Source organism: Cinclus cinclus, chromosome 13, assembly GCF_963662255.1.
Source record: "Cinclus cinclus chromosome 13, bCinCin1.1, whole genome shotgun sequence".
NCBI lineage: Eukaryota > Metazoa > Chordata > Aves > Passeriformes > Cinclidae > Cinclus > Cinclus cinclus.
The window spans coordinates 2752004-2771700 of NC_085058.1; the positions used below are offsets into that span (position 1 = coordinate 2752004).

Consider the following 19697-nt stretch of genomic DNA (forward strand, 5'->3'; position numbering starts at 1 on the left):
GGGCACGAGGAGTGTGTTCCCACTGGAAAAGGGAAGATGGAGAGTTGATAAATGTGGAAATGGGAAAGCAGAGTCATCCCAAGGGCTCCTGATTTTCTGAGGAGAAAGGCAGCCACGATCCAGATTTCTGGAATCAAGGAAGGCTGACTGGAGCCAGAAACTTCTCTGGCCTTTGAGGGGATGTCTCCCCTTCCAAAGCTCCTCTGTTCTGCTCGGAAGCCTCACTGGCTACCAGGGAAGTGTCCCCTCTGCCCCATGCTTGGAAAATCTGCTGAATTTGCAGCCTCCTGGAGCTCCTGAAGGAGCTGAGCCCCAGGAAAGCCTGGAATGGGGAGGAAGCAGCTCCTGGGGAAAGGGGTTTGGCAGATACATCGCTGAGGGATTAACCTGGGGACCAAACTCTCCCTCCCATCCAACACCACCCCAGGGGTTTGTTCTCTTCTCCACCCTCCCTCCAGCCAAACTTGGGAGTCAGACCTCAACGTGGAGATGCAGACTGAGCAGAAAGTGCCCCCAAAATTCCAAATCCTAGGGAATTCTGGGGGTTTGCTTGGCCTCTCTGCCGGAGATTGCCTGCCACAAAGGGATTTCCAGCAGCCTAAGCCACAACTTGTCCTGCACAAAGAGCACTTAATCACACCCAGCTCTGCTTCCCCGACCACCTCCCACCTTCCCTATCCAATTTCCTTGTCCATTTTACAGCAAGGAACAAAGGAGGTGAGAATCCCCAGTGTTTGCTCAGCAGAGCGACACTGGAATCGCACCGAAATGTGCTCTGGAGTGAAAAATAGGCACAGAAAAAGACATTTTTAAGCCACAACCTGTACCAGGTAAAGATAAAGCTGCTCTTCCCACTCCAAATATGTTCAGAGGAGATGCTCCTATTAGGCAGCCAAAAGGAACAGGTTTTCCCCAGGAAACTGGGAAAGTCCACAGGGATTTAAAAACAGAGACGAAATATCAGAAAGAACAGAACTTGGTGTTTCTTTGAAAGGAGGCACAGTAATTCCGTGGGGTGTGTGAATTCCCAGCTAAACAGAGGGAAAATTCATTTTACAGCAGCAAATCAACTCGGCCCCCACCCTGTCTCAGCTCCTGGTTTGCCCAAATCCCTGTCCAAAGGCAAATCCTGGCTGGTACAGCCTGATTTTTATGGGGTCTGGTACTCCAGAGTCGGGATAAAAAGGAACAGGGATCCTGTGGAAAGCTGCAATCCCTGATCCCATGGAGAGCAGCAATCCCTGATCCCATGGAGAGCAGCAATCCCTGATCCCATGGAGAGCAGCAATCCCTGATCCTGATCCCATGGAGAGCTGCAATCCCTGATCCCATGGAGAGCAGCAATCCCTGATCCTGATCCCATGGAGAGCTGCAATCCCTGATCCCATGGAGAGCAGCAATCCCTGATCCTGATCCCATGGAGAGCTGCAATCCCTGATCCCATGGAAAGCAGCAATCCCTGATCCTGATCCCATGGAGAGCTGCAATCCCTGATCCTGATCCCATGGAAAGCAGCAATCCCTGATCCTGATCCCATGGAGAGCTGCAATCCCTGATCCCATGGAGAGCTGCAATCCCTGATCCTGATCCCATGGAAAGCAGCAATCCCTGATCCTGATCCCATGGAGAGCTGCAATCCCTGATCCCATGGAGAGCTGCAATCCCTGATCCCATGGAGAGCAGCAATGCCTGATCCTGATCCCATGGAGAGCAGCAATCCCTGATCCTGATCCCAATGAGAGCAGCAATCCCTGATCCCATGGAGAGCAGCAATCCCTGATCCTGATCCCATGGAGAGCTGCAATCCCTGATCCCATGGAGAGCAGCAATCCCTGATCCTGATCCCATGGAGAGCAGCAATCCCTGATCCTGATCCCAAGGAGAGCAGCAATCCCTGATCCTGATCCCAATGAGAGTTGCAATCCCTGATCCCAAGGAGAGCAGCAATCCCTGATCCCATGGAGAGTTGCAATCCCTGATCCCATGGAGAGCTGCAATCCCTAATCCCAATGAGAGCAGCAATCCCTGATCCCATGGAGAGTTGCAATCCCTGATCCCATGGAGAGCAGCAATCCCTGATCCCATGGAGAGCAGCAATCCCTGATCCCATGGAGAGCAGCAATCCCTGATCCTGATCCCAAGGAGAGCTGCAATCCCTGATCCCATGGAGAGCAGCAATCCCTGATCCTGATCCCAAGGAGAGCTGCGATCCCTGATCCCATGGAGAGCTGCAATCCCTGATCCCAAGGAGAGCAGCAATCCCTGATCCTGATCCCATGGAGAGCTGCGATCCCTGATCCCATGGAGAGCTGCAATCCCTGATCCCAAGGAGAGCAGCAATCCCTGATCCTGATCCCATGGAGAGCTGCAATCCCTGATCCCATGGAGAGCTGCAATCCCTGATCCTGATCCCATGGAGAGCAGCAATCCCTGATCCTGATCCCAATGAGAGCAGCAATCCCTGATCCCATGGAGAGCAGCAATCCCTGATCCTGATCCCATGGAGAGCTGCAATCCCTGATCCCATGGAAAGCAGCAATCCCTGATCCTGATCCCAAGGAGAGCAGCAATCCCTGATCCTGATCCCAATGAGAGCAGCAATCCCTGATCCCATGGAGAGCTGCAATCCCTGATCCCAAGGAGAGCTGCAATCCCTGATCCTGATCCCATGGAGAGCAGCAATCCCTGATCCTGATCCCAAGGAGAGCAGCAATCCCTGATCGTGATCCCAATGAGAGCAGCAATCCCTGATCCCAATGAGAGCTGCAATCCCTGATCCCATGGAGAGCTGCAATCCCTGATCCCATGGAGAGCTGCAATCCCTGATCCCAAGGAGAGCAGCAATCCCTGATCCCATGGAGAGTTGCAATCCCTGATCCCATGGAGAGCTGCAATCCCTGATCCCAATGAGAGCAGCAATCCCTGATCCCATGGAAAGCAGCAATCCCTGATCCCGTGGAGAGCTGCAATCCCTGATCCTGATCCCATGGAGAGCAGCAATCCCTGATCCCATGGAGAGCTGCAATCCCTGATCCCAAGGAGAGCAGCAATCCCTGATCCTGATCCCATGGAGAGCTGCAATCCCTGATCCCATGGAGAGCTGCAATCCCTGATCCTGATCCCATGGAGAGCTGCAATCCCGATCCCATGGAGAGCAGCAATCCCTGATCCTGATCCCATGGAGAGCTGCAATCCCTGATCCCATGGAGAGCTGCAATCCCTGATCCCATGGAGAGCAGCAATCCCTGATCCTGATCCCATGGAGAGCTGCAATCCCTGATCCCATGGAGAGCTGCAATCCCGATCCCATGGAGAGCTGCAATCCCTGATCCCATGGAGAGCAGCAATCCCTGATCCTGATCCCATGGAGAGCAGCAATCCCTGATCCCATGGAGAGCTGCAATCCCTGATCCCATGGAGAGCAGCAATCCCTGATCCTGATCCCATGGAGAGCAGCAATCCCTGATCCTGATCCCATGGAGAGCAGCAATCCCTGATCCTGATCCCATGGAGAGCTGCAATCCCTGATCCCATGGAGAGCTGCAATCCCTGATCCCATGGAGAGCTGCAATCCCTGATCCTGATCCCATGGAGAGATGCAATCCCTGATCCCATGGAGAGCAGAAATCCCTGATCCCATGGAGAGCTGCAATCCCTGATCCTGATCCCATGGAGAGCTGCAATCCCTGATCCTGACCCCATGGAGAGCTGCAATCCCTGATCCCATGGAGAGCTGCAATCCCTGATCCTGACCCCATGGAGAGCTGCAATCCCGATCCCATGGAGAGCTGCAATCCCTGATCCCATGGAGAGCTGCAATCCCTGATCCCATGGAGAGCTGCAATCCCTGATCCCATGGAGAGCAGCAATCCCTGATCCCATGGAGAGCAGCAATCCCTGATCCTGATCCCATGGAGAGCAGCAATCCCTGATCCTGATCCCATGGAGAGCTGCAATCCCTGATCCCATGGAGAGCTGCAATCCCTGATCCCATGGAGAGCTGCAATCCCTGATCCCATGGAGAGCTGCAATCCCTGATCCTGATCCCATGGAGAGATGCAATCCCTGATCCCATGGAGAGCAGAAATCCCTGATCCCATGGAGAGCTGCAATCCCTGATCCCATGGAGAGCAGCAATCCCTGATCCCATGGAGAGCAGCAATCCCTGATCCTGATCCCATGGAGAGCTGCAATCCCTGATCCCATGGAGAGCTGCAATCCCTGATCCTGATCCCATGGAGAGCAGCAATCCCTGATCCTGATCCCATGGAGAGATGCAATCCCTGATCCCATGGAGAGCAGTAATCCCTGAGCCCATGGAGAGCTGCAATCCCTGATCCCATGGAGAGATGCAATCCCTGATCCCATGGAGAGCAGAAATCCCTGATCCCATGGAGAGCAGCAATCCCTGATCCTGATCCCATGGAGAGCCGCAATCCCTGATCCTGATCCCATGGAGAGATGCAATCCCTGATCCCATGGAGAGCTGCAATCCCTGATCCTGCCCTGGAATGAGGATCCCAAACACCCTCCACCCAGACTAAACCCAGAACAAAGTTCCTCAAAGCCAGGACCAGGCCAACTCCTCGTTCTGTTTTCCCATTAATTACCTCCGATGTGATTTTTCTTTGGAGCTAAACCAGTATTCTCTCTAAACCACCTTTTCCAGCTCCTTAAATGGATAATTATTTGAACTCTAATGTTTGCTTTCCCAGGCAAGATTTTTTTTTTTTTTTTTTTTTTTTAGATCTTTCTAAAGGGAAGGTTCCAGGCTTTTTCCCAATTAGAGAAAAAAATTCTCCTGTCTGCCTGCAAGGAATGTTTTGTTTCTTAAAAAGAGTCAGTGAAAGTTTGGATTTTACAGGAAGGAGCTGCTGCTAACTTCTTCTAAATAATTGGAATTTGCAGGTAAACTACCCCAAAATACCAAAATATCAACTGATGGATCTGGTGAAGGCTTTTGGCCACCTGGAGCTTCAGATGGGTGAGCAAGGAATTCCCTGGAGGAGATTTTGGGATGCTGCATCCCCAGAGGAGCTAGATTCACATTCTCTGAAGATCCCACGGGCTTGGCTTTGTACCTGTTGCCATCCTACTACCACTTCCAGGAGTTTAAATACAAGGAATGGTGGAATGCCTGTCCTGAAGGGCTCCAGCCACTCCAGAAAGCAGGAATGTAAACCAGGATGGTGGCTCCCTTGACAAATTAGGGGGAGAAAAAAAGGTTCTTTCAAACCATTTAAAGGGAAACCTTAAACATTTCCCAGATTACCCCAATGTTTCACCTGCATCAGGCACCATCTCCCCCAGCTCTGGGCTGGAACAGGTGCCCAGAGGGACACAAATCCAGGAGTTTGACAGGAGAGCTGGATTTGGGGTTTTATGGGAAAAAGGCAGCTCAGGAGAGCTGGATTTGGGGTTTTTAGGGAACAAAGCAGCTCAGGAGAGCTGGATTTGGGGTTTTTTGGGAACAAAGCAGGTCAGGGGAGCTGGATTTGGGGTTTTTTGGGAACAAAGCAGGTCAGGGGAGCTGGATTTGGGGTTTTATGGGAACAAAGCAGGTCAGGGGAGCTGGATTTGGGGTTTTTTGGGAAAAAGGCAGCTCAGAGTAGCTGGATTTGGGGTTTTTTGGGAAAAAGGCAGCTCAGGAGAGCTGGATTTGGGGTTTTATGGGAACAAAGCAGCTCAGGGGAGCTGGATTTGGGGTTTTATGGGAACAAAGCAGCTCAGGGGAGCTGGATTTGGGGTTTTTTGAGAAAAAGGCAGCTCAGGAGAGCTGGATTTGGGGTTTTTTGGGAACAAAGCAGCTCAGGGGAGCTGGATTTGGGGTTTTATGGGAAAAAGGCAGCTCAGGGTAGCTGGATTTGGGGTTTTTTGGGAACAAAGCAGCTCAGGGGAGCTGGATTTGGGGTTTTTTGGGAACAAAGCAGCTCAGGGGAGCTGGATTTGGGGTTTTTTGGGAACAAAGCAGCTCAGGGGAGCTGGATTTGGGGTTTTTTGGGAACAAAGCAGCTCAGGGGAGCTGGATTTGGGGTTTTTTGGGAACAAGGCACCTCTTCATCCTGGGATTGGGATGTTTGTCAGCACCAAGTGAGAAGTGAATCCTGAATCCTTATGGTTATCCCAGGATAAGCTGATCAGCTCCCAAAAAACCCCACAGGGGGATTTCCACCCATTCCCTGCCACCCAAAACCATGGGAAGAGCAGGAACAGGAAAAAAAAAAAATGGGTACTGAGCTGCTAAAAAACCCACACCATGTGAAAATACTCCCTTTACAGGATGGCATGGCCCAGTTTTCCCAGTTTTCCCATCAACCTGAAGAAACTGGGCTTGCTGAATTCCATAAATCCAAACATTCCTGGCCTCTCTGAGTTCCTCTCCTCACAGATGCAGCACCAGGCAGGAAAACAAGGGAGTCTCCAGCAAAGAAGAGCCCAGCTGATGGAAAGCTGCACTTCTCCAGCTGGTGAGCATTAATTATCAATAATTAACAGGGAAGGGGATTGCTGGAGCATGGAGATTTCCTCAGCACCCGGAGGTGCCAGCACACCCTGGCACTGCCAGTGCCCCCAGGTGAGCTCAGGTTGAGGTTTGTAAGGGGATGAATCCATCCTGCCTTTGCCTCTGCCCACGAAAGCCAAAAATTCCAGCCAAAATTCCCTCTCAGCCTGAGTCTAGCAACTCAGAAGTGCTGGAGAGGGGGAAATCCACATGGGAAAATGGTTGTTTTGGGATGGATATTGTTTGGGATCGGCCTCCTGGAGGGATAGAGTTCCAAACTGACACCCCTGGAGGGACAAGAGGGCACCCCAAAAATTCCGAGGTGCTTTTTTTATCCAACGCCACATTTCAACACATTTTACCTATCCACAGACTTCACTGAGAACTGGATTGGGATAACTGACATGTTGGGAATTCCCAGGAAAAAACTTCCTGGCATCTTCAGGGCATGAACAACACCAGCACTGAATCAGAAGGTGAAAAATGCTCTCCTCTTCTCCCAAGGGAAAAGCCCCAAATTTTAGCTCTGCAAGGTCTGGATTTGTTCTTTGAGCTTCAGGAAATTCAGAATTCCCTTTCCTGCCCTTGCTCTCCTCTTCTCCCAAGGGAAAAGCCCCAAATTTTAGCTCTGCAAGGTCTGGGTTTGTTCTTTGAGCTTCAGGAAATTCAGAATTCCCTTTCCTGCCCTTGCTCTCCTCTTCTCCCAAGGGAAAAGCCCCAAATTTTAGCTCTGCAAGGTCTGGATTTGTTCTTTGAGCTTCAGGAAATTCAGAATTCCCTTTCCTGCCCTTGGGATCCAAGGAAATGTCACTCACCCCTCTTCTGCATGAAGATGAAGAGGTCATCCAGGAATTCCTTCCGCTCGGGATCGCTGTCAAGTTCGTAAAGCTGGGGATGGGGAAACAAACCAAAAAAAAACAAATTGCAGAAAATTAAGGAATATTTTCTTCTTCCAGGGTGAAAAGAAAGGGGAAATGGGGAGAGGCTCCCAAGGGGGTCAAACTTCCTTGCAGCTTCTCCTGCAAATTCCCAACTCCCTTCTTCTTGGATTCTCACCAAAGTGCCAACCCCCAGAAGGAGGAGATGGAAGGACAGAGCCTCCCTGTGTGCCTGGCAGAGCTTCCAAAGGAACCAAAAAACCTTCAGAAATTCCCAGAAAGGAGCCCACAATGGATTTGCCCCCAGGAATAATTTTTTTTTTTTTTTTTTAATCAGAAACTCAGAAATCATGAAAATAAAATTCTCTAGGAAGAATATCCCAAAAGAGAGGGTTTGTTTTTTTTTTTGTTTTTTTTTTTTAGGGCAGAAATTCCTGGGAAGCTTTGGGAACAGCAAATCTGCCTCGGTTTAAACTGAACTCCAGCTGCTGTGAGGAATTCAAACACATCCAAACCCAGCATTCCAGAACGGAAAGGAAAAAAAAAAATAATAACAATAAAAAAAAATAAATAAACAGCACTGAAGCTTTTAAAAAAATTAATTCTTAATTTCTACATGCCAGCACAAGGCAACAAACCAACCTCAAATTTCTGGACAAAAGCAAATTTTTCCCTATAAATCCCTTCCAGGGATGGATCAGGGATGAGAATTCCAACAAATTATCCCTTTCTTAAAAAAAAAAAAAAAAAAAAAAAAAAAAAAAAAAAAAAAAAGCACCCGTGGTCAAACAGACCTTGGCAAAATCTCGGGAGATTTCCCTGCCCCGGCATCCGTCGCCGTCGTCGCTCCAGCTCGCGCTGCCGTTCTGGGAAAAAGGAATAAAAAAATAAAAAAAACACCAAAGGAGGGAAGGATTCCCATGGAAATGCTCCACAAGGGTGGGAAAAGGGAAATTGTAGGTGAATTTAAAAAAAAAAAAAAAAAAAAAAAAAAAAAAAAAAAGGAATTTTTAGGTGAATTTTTTTTTTTTTTTTGGGAAACGCGAAATTAAAGAAGGAAAAAAGTGAATTTTTAGGTGAATTTTTTTTTTTGGAAACGTGAAATTAAAGAAGAAAAAAGCGAATTTTTAGGTGAATTTTTTTTTGGAAAACGCAAAATTAAAGAAGAAAAAAAGTGAATTTTTAGGTGAATTTTTTTTTTTGGGAAATGCGAAATTAAAGAAGAAAAAAAGTGAATTTTTAGGTGAAATTTTTTTTTTTTTGGGAAAAGTGAATTGAAAAAGAAGGGAATTTTTTTAGGTGAATTTATTTGGAACACAGGAATTTTTAGGTGAATTTTTTTTTTTGGAAAACGCGAAATTAAAGAAGAAAAAAAGTGAATTTTTAGGTGAATTTTTTTGGGAAATGTGAATTTAAAAAAGAAAAGAAGAGAATTTTTAGGTAATTTTTTTTTTTTTTGGGAAACGTGAATTTAAAAAGAAGGGAATTTTTTTAGGTGAATTTATTTGGAACACAGGAATTTTTAGGTGAAATTTTTTTGGAAAACGTGAAATTAAAGAAGAAAAAAGCGAATTTTTAGGTGAATTTTTTTTTGGGAAAACGCGAAATTAAAGAAGAAAAAAAGTGAATTTTTAGGTGAATTTTTTTGGGAAATGTGAATTTAAAAAAGAAAAGAAGAGAATTTTTAGGTTTTTTTTTTTTTTTTGGGGAAACGTGAATTTAAAAAGAAGGGAATTTTTTTAGGTGAATTTATTTGGAACACAGGAATTTTTAGGTGAATTTTTTTGGAAAATGCGAAATTAAAGAAGAAAAAATGTGAATTTTTAGGTGAAATTTTTTTTGGAAAACAGGAATTTAAAGAAGAAAAAAAGTGAATTTTTGGGTGAAGTTTTTTTTTGGAAAATGTGAATTTAAAAAAGAAAAAAGTGAATTTTTAGGTGAATTTTTTTTTGGGAAATGTGAATTTAAAAAGTGATTTTTAGGGTGAAGTTTTTTGGAACACAGGAATTTTTAGGTGAAATTTTTTTGGAAAACACGAAATTAAAGAAGAAAAAAGTGAATTTTTAGGTGAATTTTTTTTTTTTTTTTGGGAAAAGTGAATTGAAAAAGAAGGGAATTTTTTTAGGTGAATTTATTTGGAACACAGGAATTTTTAGGTGAATTTTTTTTTGGAAAACGCAAAAATAAAGAAGAAAAAAGCGAATTTTTAGGTGAATTTTTTTTGGGAAAACGCGAAATTAAAGAAGAAAAAAGTGAATTTTTAGGTGAATTTTTTTTGGGAAATGTGAATTTAAAAAAGAAAAAAGTGAATTTTTAGGTGAATTTTTTTTTTGGGAAATGTGAATTTAAAAAAGAAGTCCATTTTTTTAGTTGAATTTTTTTGGAACATGAGAATTTCTAGGTGAATTTTTTTTTAAAACACGAATTTTTAGGCGAGTTTTTTTTTTTTAAGGACACATGAATTTTTAGCAGAATTTTTTTTGGAATGTGAATTTTGAGCTGAATTTTTTTAGGACACATGAATTTTTAGCTGAATATTTTTTTTAGGCCACATGAATTTTCAGCTGATTTTTTTTTTTTTTTTTCGGAACACATGAATTTTTTAGGTGAATTCTTTTCAACACACAAATTTTTTTAGGAGAAATTTTTTTTTGAACACATGAATTTTTTTTTTTTTTTTGGAACGTGTTCTTTTTTTTAGGCGAATTTTTTTTTTTTTTTTTTTTTTTGAAATGTGAATTTTTAGGTGAATATTTTTTTTTTTAGGACACGTGAATTTTTTTAGGCACCAACGCACGGAGAATCAGCCACTGGTTTAACCTGATGGGACAATGGATGGAAGGTCAGGATGATCCCAAAAAAAAATCCAGGCATCCTCAAAACATCAACTCTGTAAAATCCCCATCCAGCACTTGCTGGAAAAAGGAAGGAAGAGCCAAATCCACCTGGATAGAAAAGGTTCCAGCACCCCAAAAGGCACCCCCTGGGAATTCTGGAGGTACCTCCAGTTGGATGGAAGGTCAGGATGATCCCCAAAAAAAATCCAGGCATCCTCAAAACATCAACTCTGTAAAATCCCCATCCAGCACGTGCTGGAAAAAGGAAGGAAGAGCCAAATCCACCTGGACAGAAAAGGTTCCAGCACCCCAAAAGGCACCCCCTGGGAATTCTGGAGGTACCTCCAGTTGGATGGAAGGTCAGGATGATCCCAAAAAAAAATCCAGGCATCCTCAAAACATCAACTCTGTAAAATCCCCATCCAGCACTTGCTGGAAAAAGGAAGGAAGAGCCAAATCCACCTGGACAGAAAAGGTTCCAGCACCCCAAAAGGCACCCCCTGGGAATTCTGGAGGTACCTCCAGTTGGATGGAAGGTCAGGATGATCCCAAAAAAAAATCCAGGCATCCTCAAAACATCAACTCTGTAAAATCCTGATCCAGCACGTGCTGGAAAAAGGAAGGAAGAGCCAAATCCACCTGGACAGAAAAGGTTCCAGCACCCCAAAAGGCACCCCCTGGGAATTCTGGAGGTACCTCCAGCCCCCAAAATCCTGCAGCCATGTGGCTGTGAGGCACACACTGAATTAGGAAGAGGAACAGCCCCGTGCCCCATCCCCAGGCCTGGAATGAGCTCCCTAATGCCTGCTGGTTTGGTTTGAGCCAGGAATTCCTGCTGGAAAGTCAAGAACCCAGTGAGCCTCATCAAGTGAGGGATATTTAATGGGGGATCATTGCCACCTGGGTGCTGTCACCTGTTGGTTGCAGAGGATCAATTCCCAGCCCTCTCCAGGCTGCGTTTGCTCACAGGAGGATCCATCCCAATGTCCTTTCTCTCTCTCTTTCCAGCAGAGATCAAACCCACAGATTTATTTTTTTTTTTTTTTTTGGCTTATTATCCATCCGGCTGCAATTAAAACCCCACTGACTGTTCGCTGGGATCAAACCTAGGGAGCAGCCAGAATCAGACACAGTGCAAGGAAAAGGAAGGCAGCAGGAATTTCCCATCCTGGACCTTGCAAATCAGGGATTTGTGAAGGTTCAGCTTTCTGATCCTTTCCTTTGGCTGCTCCCTTCCCCAGTTTGCACTGGGATATAAAGCCAGAGGGCAGGACTTGCTTCCAGAGGGAATTCTGGTCATGCTGAGAGCTTATTCCACTACATTTGAGGGCAGGGATGAGAAAGGAGAGGTATTAAAGGAGGCAATTCCCTCCTGCCACTGGGTTTGAACTTGGGATAATTCCCAGGAGAAAAACTTTTAAAGGGCTTGAAAAGTTAAACAGAACACATTTGGCTCGTTCTCCAGGGGAAAAAAATAAAAAAGGGTGATTAGAACAAGAATAAATCCATCCCAGTTCCCATAGCTCCACCCTGGGACCTCAGGAGCAGCTTCTTGGGAAAAGGAGCTTAGGGGGAGCTGAAGCCACCAGGGTTTGGCCATATGGCCACCAAACCATCAGGGATGGCTCTCACCTGGTGTGACCTGAGCTCAGGGGCTCTGGGCAGCTCCAGCACCTCCTCCTGCTGCAGCTGGGAAGGGTTTGGGGACATTTCCCACTGCCAGGGGACAAGGACACTGCTCCTCACCCAGGGCTGTGGGCACAGAGCACGGAATCGCAGCTCAGCAGCAGGGAACACAGCTGGATTTATCCATGGAAAACTGGATTTATCCACAGAACAGACCCCAAGGGAATATCCCTCCCCCCACAAGCTCTGGGTTACAACCCCAGACCCCAAACATTGGCAGTGATCCCAAAGGAGACTCCAGCTCAGGGGAATCACCGGGAGTGCTCCAGGTGCACAATAAAATCCTTTCTGCCCTGCAAGAGAGCTTGGGATCCAGCTTCCCTGCCATTCCTGCTGGGAAAACAAACTTCCTGCTCTGCAGGGATGGCAGGAGAAGCCAAAAAGTCCACACAGGGCATCACAGCACCTTTGGAGAAGCCAGGCTACCACAGCCCTCCCTGGGCCACTGGGACACCTCGGGGGCCACCACAGCCCTCCCTGGGCCACTGGGACACCTCGGGGGCCACCTCAGCCCTGTCTGGGCCACTGGGACACCACAGCCCTCCCTGGGCCACTGGGACACCTCGGGGGCCACCTCAGCCCTCCCTGGGCCACTGGGACACCTCGGGGGCCACCACAGCCCTCCCTGGGCCACTGGGACACCTCGGGGGCCACCATAGCCCTGTCTGGGCCACTGGGACACCACAGCCCTCCCTGGGCCACTGGGACACCTCGGGGGCCACCACAGCCCTCCCTGGGCCACTGGGACACCTCGGGGGCCACCTCAGCCCTGTCTGGGCCACTGGGACACCACAGCCCTCCCTGGGCCACTGGGACACCTTGGGGGCCACCACAGCCCTGTCTGGGCCACTGGGACACCTCGGGGGCCACCACAGCCCTCCCTGGGCCACTGGGACACCACAGCCCTCCCTGGGCCACTGGGACACCTCGGGGGCCACCACAGCCCTCCCTGGGCCACTGGGACACCTTGGGGGCCACCACAGCCCTCCCTGGGCCACTGGGACACCACAGCCCTCCCTGGGCCACTGGGACACCTCGGGGGCCACCACAGCCCTCCCTGGGCCACTGGGACACCTCGGGGGCCACCACAGCCCTCCCTGGGCCACTGGGACACCTTGGGGGCCACCACAGCCCTCCCTGGGCCACTGGAGCCCACCCAGCTGCCCCCTCCCCACTGCAAAGCTTCAGCAGCAATTCCCTGCAGCCCTGTTTTGGGATTACTCCCCAACCACCTGGAATATCTGATTAGAGGGAAGCTCACATGTCCAGAGCAATTTTGGTTCTCGATCCCAGGCCGGAGTTAACCCCGAGCAGGTGGAAGAGGAGATGACAAACACTCCCCATCCTCTCCAGGACAAAAACAAAAACAAAAAAACCCACCAAAAAACAAACACACCCGCCAAACCAGAGGAATAACAACTTCTGCACCTCCTCACTTTGGACAGAGATTTTACAGAGGTTTTTTTTTTTTTTTTTTTTTTTTTTTAAATAGCCACCTGTGCATGGGGCTGAAGGCCTTCCCCTGCTCCGTGGGTTGAATCAATGAAAAGGGATGGGGGCAGCAATTTCAGGATTATCAGGGAATCCACAGAAATTCCTTTTGTGGGCAGAGTTAAGCCTTAGGAAGTGAAACAGATGCTCCCAGAAAGAAAACTGTTGTAGTACAAACGCTGATAAGATCAGGGCTGCTGCCCCGAGCTGCAAGTTCTCAGGCACGGAGAGAGCCAAGCAGTAATTACTGCCCACACCAGCTCCCCTGGAATGGGAATCAACCCTTCCCTAATAACAGAGCTCAATTCAGCAGCCCCCAGCTTCAAAGGCAGCCCTTGAAAACATTTTAGCGATTTTAGGAATGGCAGGGAGGACGGGGAAGGGAAGGGCTGAGGTTTAACCGATTAATTCATTCTTTTATTTTTTTTTAATTAAGTTTCCTTCCACGTGTTCCCACGAGCAAACAGGAACCTGCTCCCTCATCCTTGAGGAAAAGCTGGGCTCTCTGAATGCCTCCTGTTCCCAGAGGAATCAGCTAAAACCTGAGTGCTAAGATTGATTTGGGGTGAGAAGAATGATTCTCGGTGCCAACCCGGATTTACCCTGGAGTGAGAAAAAAAAACACAAGTGCAAGGAAACAACACATTCCAGCTCCTGGCACCTCCTGTCTGCAGCCTGACTTCCTGGGAACTGGCACGGAGGCAGACAAGCTGCCACTCTTCCCATAAATATAATATATTCAGTGGCACCTGAACAAATCCTACAACGAGATCCTTTTCCTGCCTCGGGATCCAGCCCAGCCTAACTCACCTATGGAATCCTGCAGGTGAGGAGCTGGGGAATCCTCTGAACCTAAGCCAGGGATTTCAGGAGAAGCAGAAAGGGAGAACTCAAAGCTGTCACTACAGCAGAAGAAAAAGCAGGTGTTTACTCTCAGCTGAGAATGAGGAAATCTTCTCCTACCGCAATATAAAAGGCAAAATATCCCGGAGGGAAAAAAAAAAAATTAAAAAAAAAGGACCTGAAAATCCAATCCTGAAATAACCACGGGGCAAAAAAAAAAAAAAAAAAAAACCAAAAAACAAAACAACCCAGCGTGAAATGCCCCCCTTTTTTCCCCTCCACTTCTGGACCAAGGGGTCTCTCCTGAGCAATCCCTGCACTCCAGGCACATACCTGAGCTTTTGGAATCCCAGCCACTCGCTCCCGGGGCCTGCAGCAAAGGCTCAGTAATTATTTTAAGCTGACTTATCTTAATAAACAGCGTGACCTCCGGGAAGGTTTAGGTCAGGCTTTTTCAGCTGGTGATTTCTGGGAAGCTGCCCTGAGACATCCCCAAAATCCCAGGGCACAAACCCCACCCCAGCGAGCATCCCACTCACTGGAAAAAGGCTCCCAAACAGCAACTGCTGAGGCCTGGAAATTTGGGATTTATTCTCGCATTCCTGATCAAAGTGCTGGTGCTGCACCAGGAGGAAGCAGCCTCAAGCTGTGCTCCTGTTTTTCCCCGCTCAGCTTTCCCAACTCACCCAGGTGTGCACCCATGGGATCACCCCTGGAATGAAACCCTCGATTTTCTCCTTTTCCAGGAGCTGGGGTGGATTTCAGGGCATTCCAGAAGGCTGGAGGAGCAATCTCCATTCCCTGTGCTGAAAAAACATCCCTGTTGTTCCAAAATCCAGCTCATTTTGCCCACAGCCCTGTCCTACAATTTTTCTCCTGGGATGGGACAGAAGTGGCTTCGTTTTCCTGGTGCCTCCCAGAATTCTGCCATCTCCAGGCAACCCCAGCCTCACAATTCCAAGGGATTGCTTTTCCCCAAGGCTTCCAGAAGAACAAGCCACCCTTGAGGCAAGGAATGAAGTGATTTTTTTCCCCCCATTTCCAAGAGCATTCTGCATCCCAGGAATGCTCCTGGAGCAAGGCACGGGATTGGTAAAAGAAGCTAAAAAAGAAAAGACTATACCAGGAATAATTCTGGAACCAAACTGGAGAGTCTGTTTTACCCTGGATTTTCCAGAGAGCAAAGGAAAGAGCTCATCCCTCCAAAATATGCCTTGATACTCAAGACTCCAAGGAATAAAGTGGCCAGCCCACTTAAGTCCCACACAAATCTCAGCTCCACACAATTCCCAGCTCCCCACACAATTCTCTCCCTTTCCTGCTGTGCCAGGCCCCCTCTGGTTTTATCCCAGCTCTGAACTGGGAATCAGCAGTTCCATTTGGACCCCAGCCACGGATCCAAGCCACTCCACTTCCAATGGCTGTGGCAGGGCACAAAACTTTGGGACAACAGAGGGACCTGCCCTTTCCCTGCCACTTTTTCCCAGAGCTGCCCCAGCACAGGAATAGCCCTGCTCTTCCTTTCTAACCCACTCCTGAACTTGGGTGTCCATGGATTCCTCCCATTCCTGCTCTTCCCAGCACATGACACAGCACCAAAAGTGATTTTATTTGGAGTTTTTCCTGCTGAAGCTTTGGGCACTTTGGGCTCTTGGGTTAAAGTGACTGAGCTGTGACCTCCCAAAGTGCAGGAATGGCCCAAAGCACCTCGTGCTAACCATGGAATGATGTTTTATTCCACTTTTTTCCCCCCTCTTCCACACAAGCCAAGCCAAGCCAAGCCAAGCCAAGCCCAGCCCTGGCTGGTTTCATGGCCACTGGCCTGGCCAGAATCACCAGTGAGGTGTGCAGGGCTCTCCCAACAGGAGTGAGAAACACCAGCTGGGCAAGAAACAAAAACCAGCCCCGGACTAAGCCGAGCTTGTTTGGCTTTTTAAAGAAAGAGATCCCTTAAGACCTGAGCCCTGCCTCCTCTTCCCCACCCAGAGCCCCGAAAGAGGAAGTTTCCACCACTCCCATCCAGTAAATTCTGAGGCAATGGCCCCTGACTGCCAAACCCACCTCGTTTCCCTGCGGGAGCTTGAGCAACTCTCTCTCAGAGAAAAACCAGCAGCAAGTGCTTGCCCTGGGTGTTTTACAGCCCAAAGGCTGTTCCCTGAGGAGCTGGGTTTGGGAACACCCACCTGCTCTGCAGGGACAGGCCCGAGCCATCCACTGAAATTCCCACTTACAACAAAGGGAGTAATTCCACCATCCCCTGGCTTCAAGGAGTAGCAATTCTTCAGTGAAATGTGGAATTAACCTCCCACAAGGCAGCAGTGAGTTTCCTTTCCCTTTCCTTTCCCTTTCCTTTCCCTTTCCCTTCCCTTTCCCTTCCCTTTTCCTTACGGAATATAAAGTGGATCTGACTCCCAGGATCAGACCCAGCACCCAGAAATTCCCAATTCCAGGATTCCAGAGCTCTGACAAGAAGTAACTCCGGGGAGGCGTTATGAGGGAGGTGCCTGCATCTAAAACGAGCACAAAACCACCAGGTTTTGGGGATTTCCTTTCCCAAAAAGGCTCTCACAGAAATCCAGGTTCTTGTGGAACCTCTTCACAGAAGACAGGGAAGACACCAGGGAAGCATCATCACCTCCAGAAGCGCTCTGAGGATGGAGAAATGGGAACGGAACTTTTTTGGGAGCAGGGGATGGTGGCACTGACCTGTTTGAGCTGCTCCTCCAGGCGCCAGCCGGGGCGCCCCGCCGGAGCTCCGGGATGCTTGGCAGAGTCCCTGCCCTGCTCCTCCTTGCCCTGCTGGTGCCCCAGGGCTGGCACGGGGCTGGAGGCCACTCTTTGGTTGGGATGGGCGGCTTTAGGAGCACGGAAATACTTGAGGGCAGAGCAGCTTTCCCGGCCGGGCACCTCCAGCTCGGCGCCGTCTTCTTCGTCCTCCTCTTCATCGTCATCCTCGTCGTCCTCCTCCTCCTCATCCTCGGAGTTCCTGGCGCTCTGCTCCAAGGGCCGGCTGGCGGCGGAGGGAGGGGGGTGACATCCCGAGGGGACAGCGGGTGACATCCCGGCGGGGCCGGCGCGGGGTTGGGCAGGGAAGGGCGGCGGCGTCGGGAACGGCACCTGCGGCTCCCGGCGGCGTTCCCGGCAATCCATGGGCACCGCGGGCTGCTGCTGCTGCTGCTGCTGCTGCTTCTGCTTCTGCAGCTGCTCCACCACCGCCTGCAGCTTCATCCTGCCGTGCGCATGGCTGGCAGCCCCGGCGGGAGCCACGCAGGATCTGCCGGGGAGACAAACGGGGCTGAGACAGAGCGCACACTGCTTTCATCTTTTTTTTTTTTTTTTTCCTTCCCAGGAAGGGGATGGACAGAACGCAAAGCCAGCGCTCTTTCCTGTGCAGGAGACCGTGAAACAATCAGCTCCGCGTTTAACAGCCTCGGGCTCCGGCCACCATTCAGTTTGCAGATTGTTTAATTGTGTTTTCGAGACGGGAGCTCGCTCTGCTCCCTCTGCCCCAAAGACACCGTCCCGAACGCCTTTGTGCGGGCAACGAGGCTGCCACGCTTCCCAAAGAACTGCTGCTGGAAGGGCAGGTTGGGGATTTGGTGCTCCTGGAATACTGCCTTAAAAGGAGACAGCCAGGATGAGCCTGACCATATTTATATTAAAATATAGATATATATACACACACACACACACATACCAGGCAGGGATTTGTCACGCGGGGCTAGCCCTAAATTCTTCTGTGCTCTCACTCCGTGGCTAAATCCCTGCCGCTTCTTAAAAAAAAAAACAAAAAAACAAAAAAAAAAAAAACCCCAACAACCTAAAAACATAAATAAAATAATTTTTAAAATAAATAAATTTCGGCGTTGTTTTTCAGATGGGAGCACAGCAAAACACCGAGCAACTCCGGCCTCAGGATCCCAGAATTCCCAAGGCATCCTAAGCCCCGTCCCTGCCCTTCTTTCGATTTTTCCCAGCCTGAGGAGCCTGTGAGCTTTCCCAGCTCTCCATTTCTGACCTGCTGAGCCAGCACTTGAGCAAAGCCCGACAGAACAGCCCCCGGCTGGAAGCAGAGCTCGGGATAAATCCTGGAAAAAGTCACGGCGCCGCTCAGTTTGGACTTTGTGTCTCCCACCGGCCCTGCTGGCATGGATTGTCCTCCTTTGGGGGGGGGTGGGGTGGGGAAAGGTGATCAGACACATCCAAAAGTGACCAAACACATCCCATCCCGCGACTGAGGGTGGGTATCAAAACACAGCCAGCTCAGGGAAACAAAGGAAAAACCAACCCCAAAAACAAGCCCTGAGCTCCTGCCACCCGTTTGCTCGGGAAAAAAACAAACAAGACTATTATTTTGGTAAAAACCGGCCGGAAACAGGCTCTAAAATAACTGAGCACCTACCAGGCAGCAGGATTCTGAGTGAAAGACAACTTCCAGGATCCCCGGAGCATCCCTAGCTGGTCTCGTTTGCTGCGTGCCAAACTCGCTCTTCCCCTCCCTCCCTCCCTCTTTCTATCCCCTAAATAACAGCTGGCTCTGCCCAGCTCGTTTTTCCCTGGGAAAACTCTTCGCCCCAAGGAGCAGCCTGGCCCCAAAAAAGCAGATCCCGGGTGAGGAAGGAGCCGGGAGCAGCAGAGCAAACACGGCTCAGGTGCGGCAGCAACAGCCAGGAATGCGACACAAGGCTGGGGCAGGGCAGGAACCCCCGGGAAAAGAGGGCTTTGGGCACGGCCGATATTCCCCCGAAAAAAAACAAAATCAAAACAAACAAACATACAAAAAAAAAAAAAAAAAACAAACAAACAAAACCACGGCTCCAGGGGGGACACAGACAGAGAGTTTTTGGGCGAAAAGGAGGCGATTCGCTCAGGCTAAATCGCACCTTTGAGGTGACACCTGGAATGGGGATAAAGCCACGAAAGCAGCGCGGGTTTCCAGAGCCGTTCCACACCCTCGGATGGATGTCTGCGGGCTTTTGGTGGCCCTGCCCTGATTTTGGTGGCCCTACCCTGATTTTGGTGGCCCTGCCTCACTCCTCTGCGGCTCTCCCCCGCTTTTTTGCGCCTCTTCCCTCAGGCAGGCAGGGTAAGGATCGAGTTTCCCCACGCCCGGCGGGGCTTTAAACCCCCGTGCGAGCCCCTTTAATTCCACTTTTTTAACCGGTTTCATTGGGAACCAGCGCTCGGGAAGAGCTTTTCCAAGCGGGAACCACCTGGAAGAGTTAAAGGCGGACCGAGCGGCACCGAGCGCTCGTTAATTCATTAATTCATGCCCGTTCTACCGCGGACCCCGCCTCAAGGGGAATGACCGAGGGCTCCGACCCGACCCTCCCCTCATGCGGAAATACCGAGGGCCCCCCCCCCCCCAGCACCGCTCCGCCCTCCCCCCGCGGTTTCCCCCGTTACCTCCCGTGGCGGATCCCGCCGGTCCGTGCGCGGCCGCCTCAGCTCCTCCTTCCT

The 19697-nt window shown here is 49.4% G+C and overlaps 1 protein-coding gene across 2 annotated transcripts in view; it reads right to left on the bottom strand.

Moving 5' to 3' along the window:
- The window catches only part of ARID3B (AT-rich interaction domain 3B), a 32037-nt gene that overhangs the window by 12299 nt on the left and 41 nt on the right, over window positions 1-19697 (bottom strand). The window contains exons 1-4 of one of the 2 annotated variants that reach the window (XM_062501277.1): window positions 19644-19697; window positions 16944-17511; window positions 8175-8246; window positions 7318-7390 (exon numbers count right to left, since the gene is read on the bottom strand). The exon at window positions 19644-19697 is cut by the window's right edge and continues 41 nt beyond it. In XM_062501277.1, the coding sequence (XP_062357261.1) occupies window positions 7318-7390; window positions 8175-8246; window positions 16944-17465 (667 nt within the window). In that variant the 5' untranslated portion in view covers window positions 17466-17511; window positions 19644-19697. Of the gene's footprint in view, window positions 1-7317; window positions 7391-8174; window positions 8247-16943; window positions 18639-19643 lie in introns of those variants that run through there. The other variant, XM_062501278.1, reaches the window with a different exon arrangement.